Here is a 12665-nt window from a genome sequence, read left to right on the forward strand (position 1 = left end):
TATACAAAAATCAACTCAAGGTGGATCAAAGGCTTAAATCTAAGACTTGAAACCATAAAATTCTAGAAGATAACACTGGAAAACTCTTCTAGACATTGGCTTAGGCAAAACTTCACAAACAACAATCCAAAACAAATGCAACAAAAGATAAACAGATGGGACTTAATTAAACTAAAAAGTTTCTGCACGGCAAAAGAAATAATCAGAAGAGTAAACAGACAACCTACAGAATGGGAGAAAATATTCACAAACTATGCATCTGATAAAGGACTAATATCCAGAATCTACAAGGAATTCAAATCATCAAATAAAAAACAAATAAATCAAAGAGTGGGCTAAGGACATGAATAGACAATTCTCAAAAGAAGATGTACAAATGGCCAACAAACATATTAAAGCTCAACAATGGCCAAGTGTGGTCGCTCACACCTGTAATCCCAGCACTCTGGGAGGCCAAGGAGGGCAGATCGCCTGAGGTCAGGAGTTCGAGACCAGCCTGGCCAACATGGTGAAACCCTGTCTTGACTAAAAATGCAAAAATTAGCAGGATGTGGTGGCAGATACCTGTAATCCCAGATACTCAGGAGGCTGAAGTAGGAGAATTGCTTGAACCCAGGAGACGCAGGTTGCAGTGAGCCGAGACTGTGCCACCGCACTCCAGCCTGGGCAACAGAACGAGATTCCATCTCAAAAAAAAAAAGCTCAACATCACTAATTATTACGGAAATGCAAATCAAAACCACAATGTGATATTTAAAAATCAAAAACTAATAGATAGTGGCATGGATGTGGTGAAAAGGGAACACTTTTACACTGCTGGTGGGAATGTAAACTAGTACAACCACTATGGAAAACAGTGTGGAGATTCCTTAAAGAACGAAAAGTAGATCTACCATTGATCCAGCAATCCCACCACTGGCATCGACCCAGAGGAAAAGAAGGCATTGTACGAAAAAGACACTTGCACAGGCATGTTTATAGTAGCACAATTCACAATTCCTAAAAATACGGAACCAGCCCAAATGCCCATCAATCAACAAGTGGATAAAGAAAATGTGATATATATATATATATACACACCACAAAATTCTACCCAGCCATAAAAAGGAAAGAAATAATAGCATTCGCAACAATCTGGATGGAGTCAGAGACCATTATTCTAAGTGAAGTAGCTCACGAATGGAAAACCAAACATTGCATATTCTCACTTACAAGTGGGAACTAAGCTATGAAGATGCAAAGGCATAAGAAAGATACAATGGACTGTGGGGAGTCAAGGGGACGTGGGAGTGGGTGAGGGATGAAAGACTACACATGGGGTACGGTGTCCACTGTTCAGGTGATGGGTGCACCAAAATCTCAGAAACCACCACTGAAGAACTTATCCATGTAACCAGATACCGCCTGTTCTCCAAAAACTATTGAAACAAAAAATAACAATAAAAAAAATTTTAAGTTTTAACTCATTTTATTTAGATCGATACTTTCTTGATGTTTCTATCAATTCTAACACAAAAGCAAGCACTGTACTTTAGTGGGAGAGAACTAACAGCATTCTCATGCAGATCAGGTATAATGTGAAGATGTCCACGACCATGCAGTGTGGTTTCATGTGCACTGGTACGCATCCGTAGAAAAGAAAGAAAATGGGGACATACATTAAAATTGAACACTGGAAAATAAGCGTTGTTTAGAGGAAAAGCCAAAAGAATAAACTAAAAAAAAAAAAAAAAAAAAAAAAAAAAAAAAAATCCAAACCTTTAAGAGAATTCAGTATGATGACTAAGTACAAAACTGATATACAGAAATCACAAGCCTTCATGTGTACCAAAAAACAAGCAGTTAGAAGATACAATGAAAACTGTAACACTTTGTAACAAAAAGAAAACCTAGGAATAAGCTGAATAAATGTATAAAATCTATATGAAGGAAACATTAAAACATTTCTGAGAAACAAAAATGAATTCATGGTAAGATATACCCTACTCTTGTCAATTCTCCATAAATTAGTAACTACAAATTTTATGTAATCCCAATAAAAAACACAACAGAAAGAATTAAAGGCAGGAGATGATAAAAGCTGACTCTAAATTTCAAATAGAAAAACAGCCAAGAAAAAAAAAGCTAGGGCACTTCTGAAAAAGAAAAGTACCTTGGAAGGAATTAGCTATTAACATGTATCACAAAAACACAAAAATGAAAGCAATGTTAATGGATACTTAGATCAATATCACTAGAAAATAAGAAACATTCTAAAATATAACTTTTGTAATATGTCACAAAATCCAGAAGTCTTAAAACATTCATTTTAAGATGTCTGAACGAACACACACACACACACACACACACACACACACACACAAGTCAAAAGCCAAACAGAGCTAGGAGCAGTGGTCTTGGGAGGCTGAGATGGGAAGATGGCTTGGGGCCAGGAGTTTGAGACCAGCCTGGATGACATCTTTCTTTAAAAAAAAAAAAAAAAAGCGCAGGGGCTGGGTGCAGTGGTTCACACCTGTAATCCCAGTACTTTGGGAGGCCAAGGTGGGTGGCTCCCCTGAGGCCACGGAATTCAAACCCAGCCTGGCCAACATGGTGGTAAAACCCCATCTCTACTAAAAATACAAAAAATTAACCAGATGTGGTGGTGGGCACCTGTAGTCCCAGCGACTTGGGAGGCTGAGGCAGGGGAATCACTTGAACCCAGGAGGCAGAGGTTGCACTGAGCCGAGATCGTGTGTTGTCACTGCACTCCAGTCTGGGTGACAAAGCGAGACTCATCTCAATAAATAAGCCAAACAGGAAGAAATGTTTAGAACTCACATCAGACAAAAGAGCTAATGTTTAAACTGGGAAGCAATTTCTAGAAATCAACTTTTAAAAAAGCAGAAAAGAACTCAAAATAAAAACGGGTAAAGCATATAATCAAGTAACAGGAAATACAAAGGATTTTAAATATAAAAATATGTTCAACTTTACTTATAATGAAAGAACTGCAACTACAATGACAGTGTTTTCTCACCTATTAGATTGCCAAAAAGTAAAAAAGTCTTTTAACACACTCTGTAGACAACTATGCGGGAATATACCGCTTTCATCACTGATAGTAGAAATGAAACTTGGTACAATCTCTTTAAGGCTACTTGGCAAAATCCATCAAAATTATAAATGCATATCCTTTCACTCAGCAGTTCAACTTCAAGGACTTTATCCTAGAAATATACTTGACTTGACATATGTATAAACTAAATATGTACGTTTTTTACTATAGAATCATTTTATGTAAAGGAAGAAATTTTTAGCAAAATATATGTCCATCAGTAGAAATTTTGGTAATTATAGTACATCCATACAATGTTATTTGTAACAACAATGAAGAAACCCTTGGAAAGAATACCAAAATATATTAACCGAAAAAAGGAGAAAGAACAAGCGGCAAGGAACAGTAAGATTTGTACTGAAATACACAAACACACTTTTTTTGCTCATATATGAACGACATGTTTGTCTGGATGCCCCTGGTCTGGGCTTAAAATTGTCATCTTATTAAACACATAAATGAAGTTGTACCATCCCAAGTCCATGCACTGAACCAATTTAGTACAGTTTCAATAAAAGACAGAAAGGGAAAAAGAATGTCAGTTCAAACACTTTGGCAATTTACAAGGCACTTTTGAGAAACAGCATGAAAAGCACTACTGGAAGATACTAACCGTGTTTAAATTTTTTAAAACTGAATATGTACAGCAGTCTTAACAATCTACCTACTGCAGCAACAGTTCCAAATTACTAATCACAAAAATATAAACTGAAGAATGAGCAAGAAACTCTGACAGCATTTAGATATAACTTAGTGGTAGGAGTGAGGACGTATGAGGAATGGGCCACTGAACTCAGAAGACCTGCACCTTACCTTCTTCTGAAGAACATTAACCTTCCGCTCCTTCACATCCAACATGTCCTTGAGGTCGTGTATCTCTCCAGCTTGTGTCCCCTTCTCTTCGGCCATATCCTGAATCTGTTTTGTCTTTTTATTCAACATGGTTTCCTTCTCTTCCAAACGCAACCGGAGAGCATCCACCTAAGAATGTAAGAGTTTTACAAGTGATGAATTAAAAAGAAAAGAATGTAATTCCTTTCAAATAGATATGTTATAAAGGTTATAAAGAGGTTGAGTTTTGTTACTTTATAAAAGTAAGTATCATCTACATCTATGTTTCTCTGGATTCAGAGTCCAGCGTGCTCACCATTACACAACGGAACCTCTACGACTATGTTTCTGAAACTTCATGTGCATGAGAATCATCTGGAGGCCTAAATCAAGTCCGTCGTTTCTGATTCAACAGCGTTGGGGTTCAAAATGAGTATTTCTAACAAGTTTCCAAATGAAGCTACACTGCTTTAGAAAATCTAAAACTAGGAAAAGGGAAAAAAAGCATCACCAAGCATAACACTGGCTATCTCAGATAATACAATCTAGCCATAGGCTATGAAGCGTTTATGAAAAACAACCCCATAATGCACTTAGATATCCATACAAAGCAAAAGCAAAGGTCTACTTTTGGATGGCAAGACTAACCAGCAAAAAAGTTTGGTAACTAGTTACCTTTATCCCTGAAGTTTAATGCCTTTCATTAGATATAACTTTAAAATAACAAGAAATCTAATGACATTTATTTTAAAATCCATTCACAGAAAATTTTATTAACCTTTTAGCACCCCATACATATTCGCACACCAAATTTGCTTTTTGCTTTTCCACCCAAGGATTAATAACAAATAGTTAAACATTTGATTACAGGAAAAGAAGGAAGTGGATTTCTTTTATCTAAGATTCAGGGCTGTTCAACAGGAAAATAGTGAGTCATATTTTCAAGCCGAAAATTGTTAATAAGCTGTTTTACATTCTTTTCTCATTATTGTCATTTCAAACATATAATCCATACAAAAAACTATTAATGAACTATTTTATATTTTTTCATACTAACTCTTTGATAGTTAATGTATATTTCACCTTTCTATCACATCTCAATTTGGGCTAGCCACATTGCAAGTACTTAATAGCCACAAATGGCTGGTGGCTACCACAGAGAACAGTGCAAATCTAAGAAATCAAGTATGGTTTTACGGTCTCTCATCTTTAACTTGTCTTATCTTATTTTTCCTATCTGAACGTGGATTAAACCACAAAGAAAATATGAATAATGTTTCATATTTAGGGTACATCAAAGCACTCAGGAAGATCTAATACAGGTTGACCATCCCAATATCTGAAAATCCAAAATCCAAAATGCTCCCAACTCCAGAACTTTTTCAGCACTGACGTGACACTTAAAGGAAATGTTCAATGGAACATTTTGGATTTTCGGATTAGGAATGCTCAACCAGTAAGCATAAGTGTAAGGCAAATATTCCCAAACTCAAACTCTGAAACACTTCTAGTCCCATGCATTTTAGGTAAGGGTGTAGTGTATCTAAACAATGTGTAGTGTATCTAAACTACAAGGTATCTGAGAACCAATACTGTGTGTATGGTGGTACTTCCTGCTCAGTTAAGGAGTATGGAAAATTTCTTAACAAGACTTAAGTCTCACTGGAGATTGCTCTAATAAGTACTTGCTACTACTGTAAGTACTTACAAATTATGTTGGACCATACTGGAAAGGAAAAAACATGTAGATAAGCCATATTTCACTCTGCTAAACTACATTTCTACCAACTACTTCTTTTATTTTGTTTTATTTTGAGACGGAGTCTTGCTCTCTTGCCCAGGCTGGAGTACAGTGGCGCAATCTCAGCTCACTGCAAGCTCCGCCTCCCGGGTTCATGCCATTCTCCTGCCTCAGCCTCCTGAGTAGCTAGGACTACAGGCGCCCGCCACCTCGCCCGGCTAATTTTTTGTATTTTTAGTAGAGACAGAGTTTCACCATGTTAGCCAGGATGGTCTCGATCTGCTGACCTCGTGATCTAACTGCCTTGGCCTCCCAAAGTGCTGGGATTACAGGAGTGAGCCACCGCACCCAGCCTCTACCAACTACTTCTATGCAACCAGTCTCACCAAGTCAGAAAGTAAAGAACAATCATTCGAGCTCCCATTTGTAGTTATTCACCACAAGTTCCACCATGCTCCTTCAAAAGACTCCTTCATCTGTAATTTACCTCTATTCTACTTTAACAAATATACATAGTTAATCTAATTATAATCTGGAAAGATCTACCTGAGAACTTTCAAACTCTTAAAAAATCTTTTTCTGAATCACAAACACTATTCTTTTCTTTCTCTTACACCTACTAAATCTACTCTTTGTCCACAGCATCACCTCTGATCTATCACACCTTCTTGTTCTGTCATTCGTCTCTATTCTGTTTTTTGTTTTGTTTTGTTTTCGTCCCAGCTTAAGCAATGATTTCAGTCTCATATCAACTCCTTAAAAAAAGAAAATCATACCTGTTTTACTTTACTACTTTATTTCTGAATGAAACAGTCTTCTGGGCCTTCCTGCACGTGTTCATGTGTATTTTTGTCACCATATACAGTAATCCCCCCTTATCATCCAGGAATATAATCCAAGACCCCCAGTGGGTGCCTGAAACCACGGACAGTATCAAACGCTACACACACTCTGTTTTTCCTCCATATACATACCTATTACATAATAAAATTTAATTTACAAATTAGTCACGGTAAGAGATTAACAACAATAACTAGTAACAAAATAGAACAATTTTAACCGTATGCCAGCATCATTAATCTTGTGCTTTGGGGTCATTATTAAATAAAATAAGGGTTATGTGAACACAAGCACTGAGATACTGCAACAGTCGATCTAATAACCGAGACAGCTACTAAGTGACTAAGGGGCAGGTAGTACGGACACATGGATACACTGGACACAAGGAAGATTCCCCTCCAGGGTGGAATAGAGCGGAATGGCACAAGATTTCATCACACCACTTAGAAAAAAAGCATAAAATTAAAATCTGTAAGCTGCTCCTTTCTGGAATTTTCCATTTAATATTTTCAGACCACAATTGACCACAGGTAACAGAAACCAAGGAAAGCACAAAAGCAGTGAAGGGAGGACCACTGTATATACATTAAAATCCTCACAGTTCTCAGGTATCATATTTTCTTCCCTTGCATTCTCCCTGTGGAAAAGTTTACACTTTCTCATGGCAATGTGGGAAACTGGGCCTTAGAGAAGAAAGCAGGCCCAAGATCTCACAGCTACCATAGAGCAGAGATTTAAGATTAAGTGGTCTTGCCTCCAGATCCCACACTCTTAACCACTAATTTCCTAATACCACCCTAACCCACAGGATCCCAGCAGGGAATTCGAGGCCCTCCATGGTCAGACGGTCCCAATGTACCCGCACTGCCTAACCTTTGCCATATGCCTCTTTGCCCCACTTCCAGGGGCTCTCTGTTCCAGCAGTACTGCCATTCTCTGAATAAACACCATCTTTTCTTGTCATTGCTCATTTTGTCCTATGCTTGTAATATCCTTAACCCCTACCACTTACAAACAATTCTGCCTGTTGAACACATCTTTCAAGACCCTCTTCCTATGCTGCCATTTTAATAAATATGTTCCAATCCCCCAACAGACAAGTACTGTCACCCTCATCCTTTCCCAGGGCATTTTGTTATATAATTTAACACTTTTTTTCTTCTTATAGAACTTAATAACATTATCATACAGAACTTACCAATATTTCTATATATATATATATATTTTTTTTGAGACAGAGTCTTGCTCTGTCACCCAGGCTGGAGTTCAGTGGTGCAATCTCGGCTCACTGCAACCTCTGCCTCCCGGGTTCAAGCGATTCTCCTGCCTCAGCCTCCTGGTAGCTGGGATTACAGGTGCATGCCACCACGCTCAGCTAATTTTTTGTGTGTTTTTAGTAGAGATGGGGTTTCACCGTGTTGGCCAGGCTGGTCTCGAACTCCTGACCTCAGATGATCCACTTGCCTTGGCCTCCCAAAGTGCTGGGATTACAGGCATGAGCCATCACACCTGGCCCATATTTTGCTCACCCTTTTATCCTCAGTAATCCTATCTCACTTAAAACATATAGCACTGTAAAGTAGCTAACATTTTAGTAGCTAACATCTCCCTATTTTAAAAGATGATAAAATTGTGACTCAGAGGAGTTAAATAGTTTACCTCATATTATATTATAGAACTGGTGAGTAGAAGGACTATGGCCGGGCGTGGTGGCTCACATCTGTAATCTCAGCACTTTGGGAAGCCAGGATGGGCAGATCACCAGGTCAGAAGATCGAGACCATCCCGGCCAACATGGTGAAAGCCCATCTCTACTAAAAATATAAAAATTAGCTGGGCATGGTGGCACATGCCTATAATCCAAGTTACTCGGGAGGCTGAGGCAGAAGAATTGCTTGAACCAGGAAGTCGGGGGTTGTGGCGAGCTGAGATCGTGCCACTGGACTCCAGCCTGGCAACGGAGCGAGATTCCGTCTCAAAAAAGAAAAAGAAAAAAGAAAAAGAAAAAAGAACGGGGTGAGTAGAAGAACTGGAACTCAAAGACTAGATATGACATCAAAGATTATAATCTGTTATGACATACCAAAAAATACCAGCATAAAGGAACACAGGTGAACACAGGCAGGCAGGGAAATCTCTCCTATGAACAGTATGTCAAAAGAGTCAGAAAAGTTTTCTAAAAGAATAAATGTCTGCATTGATTTTTGAATGATGACTAGAACATCACTAGACACAAAATGGAAGGCAGAGAGAAATGCATAGATATCTAGGAAGAGGAAAGAGAATATTTAAAAATCTAGAAACATGAAACAGCATGATATACTTATAAATTCATTTGGTATTGCTTAGCATAAAGTAACAAAAGAAGGACAAGAGACAAGCCTGAAAAGATAGATCATATCCTTGCCTGCCAAAGTAAGACGGTTAAATTTTATCCTACTTGCAAATGGGAGACAGTGAAGATTTTTAAGCAAGAGAAAGTCATGGTATTTGTATATCGGAAAGATTATATTGGGCTGGTTACTGGAGACACAAAGATAACTAAGATATTCCGTCTTCTGCAGAAGTTACAACCTAATGGAGAAGAATGTTGCCAAAATAGATCACATAAATGTATTATAGAAAGTGTTGCAACGGAAGTGTAGAGAATATTTTCTTAAAGTACAGAAAAGCACTCAGTTTGCTTGGAGATACCTCAAAGCAGGTAAAGATGAGCAGAAGATGGCTGGTGAGGAAGATAAATGGAAGAACCTTTGAGCAGAGATCACAAGTAATGAAGATTAGAAAGGATGTTAACTTCTCAGAGAGCTATGAATACAGAATTGTCAAAGCATAGAATAGGTGGTAAGTTATGTGAGGTGCAGCAGAAGACAAGGCCTTAGCCATGGAAAGCATTAGTGTCATGTCTAGGAGCTTGACTTTTATTGGTTGTATGAAAGGGATAAAACAGAGAAAAGTCAAAGATGGGTTCCCAGGTTTCTGATGAAGAAGACTAAATGGGTCTTGGCTTTGAGAGAGAGTAAGAAATCTTATTTTTGGTGTGTTATTTCTGACATGACATATATCTTAACAGCCTCCCTGATAATACCTGAAATGTTTTGATAATAACCTGAAAATATCTGATAATCACCTGAATATGAGCTAGAAATCCAGAAAAACCTGTTTTACTTTCTTAGGACTGCCCTAACAAAGTACCACAAACCAGGTGGCTTTAAACAGCAGATTTTTTCTTCTCTCTCAAAGTTCTGGAGTTCAGAAGTCTGACATAAAGGTGTCCGCAGGGCCTTGCTCTCTCTGAGGGCTCTAAGAAAGAACACTTCCTTGTCTCTTGCTGTCTTCTGGTGGCTCCTGGCTCCTTGTCTTGTAGACGATGCATCACCCCAATCTCTGCTTCCACCTTCACTTCACCCTCTTCTTCGTATCTTTGTATGTCCTCTCTCTTCTATAAGGACACCAGTCATTGGATTTAGAGCCCACCCCATCATGATCTTATCTCAAACCTTAACTAATTACGGCTTCAAAGACCCTATTTCCAAATATGGTCACATTCTGAGTACCAGGTAGACACAGATTTATGGAGGATACTATTCAACCCATCACACCTACTGCTACGAAACACCCAGAAATGCTAGGTAAAGCACAACAAACTTCTTTTCAAATTCACAGATCAGCATGCATATGCACATACACAAAAGTGTACACATAGAGAAAGAGACAAAATCACGAAAATGTTGGAAACAGAGACTGAAGCCCAAGTGGTACGCTGATAACAGAAGTGACGCCTGTCCTGCTTTTTCATTTACTTGTTTCTGTGACCTAGAGGACTGAGTTTGGAAGATGCCTCTGGTAACAGAAAATAAGATATTAGGGCAATACAAAGGTGAGGGTGGAACAGAAAGCAAAATCCCAAGCCCCCTTTGGGCAAGTGCCCGGCTCTAGAGGAGTCTCAGGCACCCAGACGTTCTGAATGTTCCCTTACGTTACCATTCTCAGACCCTCTGCTCTCAGGACTCCTCGGCACTCTTAAAAATTACTGAGGACTGGCAGGGCACGGTGGCTGATGCCTGTAATCCCAGCACTTTGGAAGACCAAGGCGGCCGGATCACCAGAGGTCGGGAGTTCGAGACCAGCCTGACCAACAGAGAGAAACCCCGTCTCTACTAAAAATACAAAATTAGTCAGGCGTGGTGGCGCATGCCTGTAATCCCAGCTACTCAGGAGGCTGAGGCAGGAGAATCGTTTGAACCCGGGAGGCAGAGGTTGCAGTGAGCTGAGATCACGCCATTGCATTCCGGCCTGGGCAACAAGAGCAAAACAAAGCCTCAAAAAAAAAAAAAAAAAAAAAAAATTACTGAGGACCCCAATTACTGAGTTTTCTTTATGTGAGTTATATCTATCAATATTTGCTATACTCAAAATTAGGGCCAGGTGTGGTGGCTCACACCTGTAATCCCAACACTTTGGGAGGCTGAGGCAGAAGGATCACTTCAGGCCAAAAGTTCGAGACCTCCCTGGGCAACATAGCAAGACACCATCTCTACAAAAAAAATTTTTTTAAATTAGCCAAGCATGGTGGCACACGCCTACAGTTCTAGCTACTCAGGAGGCTGAAGCAGGAAGATCGTTTGAGTCCAGGAGTTCAAGGCTGTAGTGAGCTATGATCACACCACTGTATTCCAGCCTCCATAGCAAAGCAAAACACTGTATCTTTAAAAAATATATATATTAGAAAAGCTTTTAAATAACAATAAGCTCATTATGTTAATCAAAGTAACATTTTAATTTCAAAACCTGTATTTTCCCCTAAAATAGTTAAGAAGAATATAATTGTTTTAAATTTTTGCAAATCTCTTTAATATCTGGCTTATAACCAAGCAGGGGGTGCACAAGGAGACTAGCTTTAGAATAAATGCAATTTTGGTATCATCTAACAAAGCTTAAATGAAAGACCCCAAAGAATGAAACTATTTCCAAGTATTTTACCCACATCACAAAACAAAGTTCTGTAATATTTACAGGAATACAAAATGCCTAGCACCCAACAAGGTAAAACTCACAATGCTTGGCATCCAATCCAAACTCACCAGACATGCAAAGAAGCAGAAAAACACAACTCATAATAAAGACAAAAAGTATTCAATGAAAACTGAAATCAGAAATAACACAGATTATGGTATGATCTCACTTACATTTGGAATCTAAAAATAGTTGAACTCAAAGGAACAGAATAGAATGGTGGTTACCAGGGGCTGGGGATAGGAACAGGGAGAGGAATGGGGAGATGCTGATCAAAGCGTACAAACCCTCAGTTACGAAATGAGTAAGTTCTGGGGATCTAATATACAGCAGCGTGTAATTAATAATGTTGTATTATATAGCTGAAATTTGCTAAGAGAGTAAAAATCACAACACCCCACCACACAAACAAAAAAAGGTCCAAAAGGGCAGTGTCAGAACAGACTGAATATTGATTCCGTTAAAAGAAAAGGACTGCAGCCACAGAGTGAAGACCTTAGTGGAATATGAAATTCAACAACCAGGCTGCTCAAGATGCCAAAGAACCCACTGGCCCTTATCCGCTGGCACTCAGGCACAGCTCAAGCCAGGCCGTGTCGCTACTAATCCTATTTGACAGTATCAGATTTGGTTCCTATTAGCTGAACCCATGACAGGGCATCAGTGACGGTAAAGGCGCTTGCTGAATCTGGTGACCCTTCTACACAGTGAAGGAAGTCAAAGCCTTAGAAAAGCATACATGTCAGAAATTTGAAAAATAAATAAATCACATACTCATTTGTATCTAATTACTACACGTTAATCTGTATTTTGTATACATTATTCTACCACTACCTCTAACCAAAAGCAAAAAACAAAGCAACTCATAAAAAAGAAAAAAAAAACGGCTGGGTGTGGTGGCTCATGCCTGTAATCCCAGCACTTTGGGAGGCCGAGGTGAGCGGATCACTTGAGGTCAGGAGTTCAAGACCAGCCTGGCCAACACTGTAAAATCCCATCTCTACTAAAAATACAAAAAAATGATTCAGGCGTGGTGGTGCATGCCTGTAGTCCCAGCTACTCGGGAGGCTGAAACAGGAGAATCACTTGAACCCAGGAGGCAGAGGTTGCAGTGAGCCAAGATTGTGCCACTGCACTCCA

General features: G+C 39.0%; 1 protein-coding gene across 1 annotated transcript in view; it reads right to left on the reverse strand.

The window, feature by feature from the left end:
• The window catches only part of LOC108519480 (ELKS/Rab6-interacting/CAST family member 1), a 234793-nt gene that overhangs the window by 85986 nt on the left and 136142 nt on the right, over positions 1 to 12665 (reverse strand). Inside the window, exon 8 of the mRNA XM_017858532.1 lies at positions 3911 to 4078. Within this exon, the coding sequence (XP_017714021.1) occupies positions 3911 to 4078 (168 nt within the window). The remainder of the gene's footprint in view (positions 1 to 3910; positions 4079 to 12665) is intronic.

The sequence above is a fragment of the Rhinopithecus bieti genome, unplaced genomic scaffold, assembly GCF_001698545.2.
Source record: "Rhinopithecus bieti isolate Rb0 unplaced genomic scaffold, ASM169854v2 scaffold_45617, whole genome shotgun sequence".
In the NCBI taxonomy this organism is placed as follows: Eukaryota; Metazoa; Chordata; class Mammalia; order Primates; family Cercopithecidae; genus Rhinopithecus; species Rhinopithecus bieti.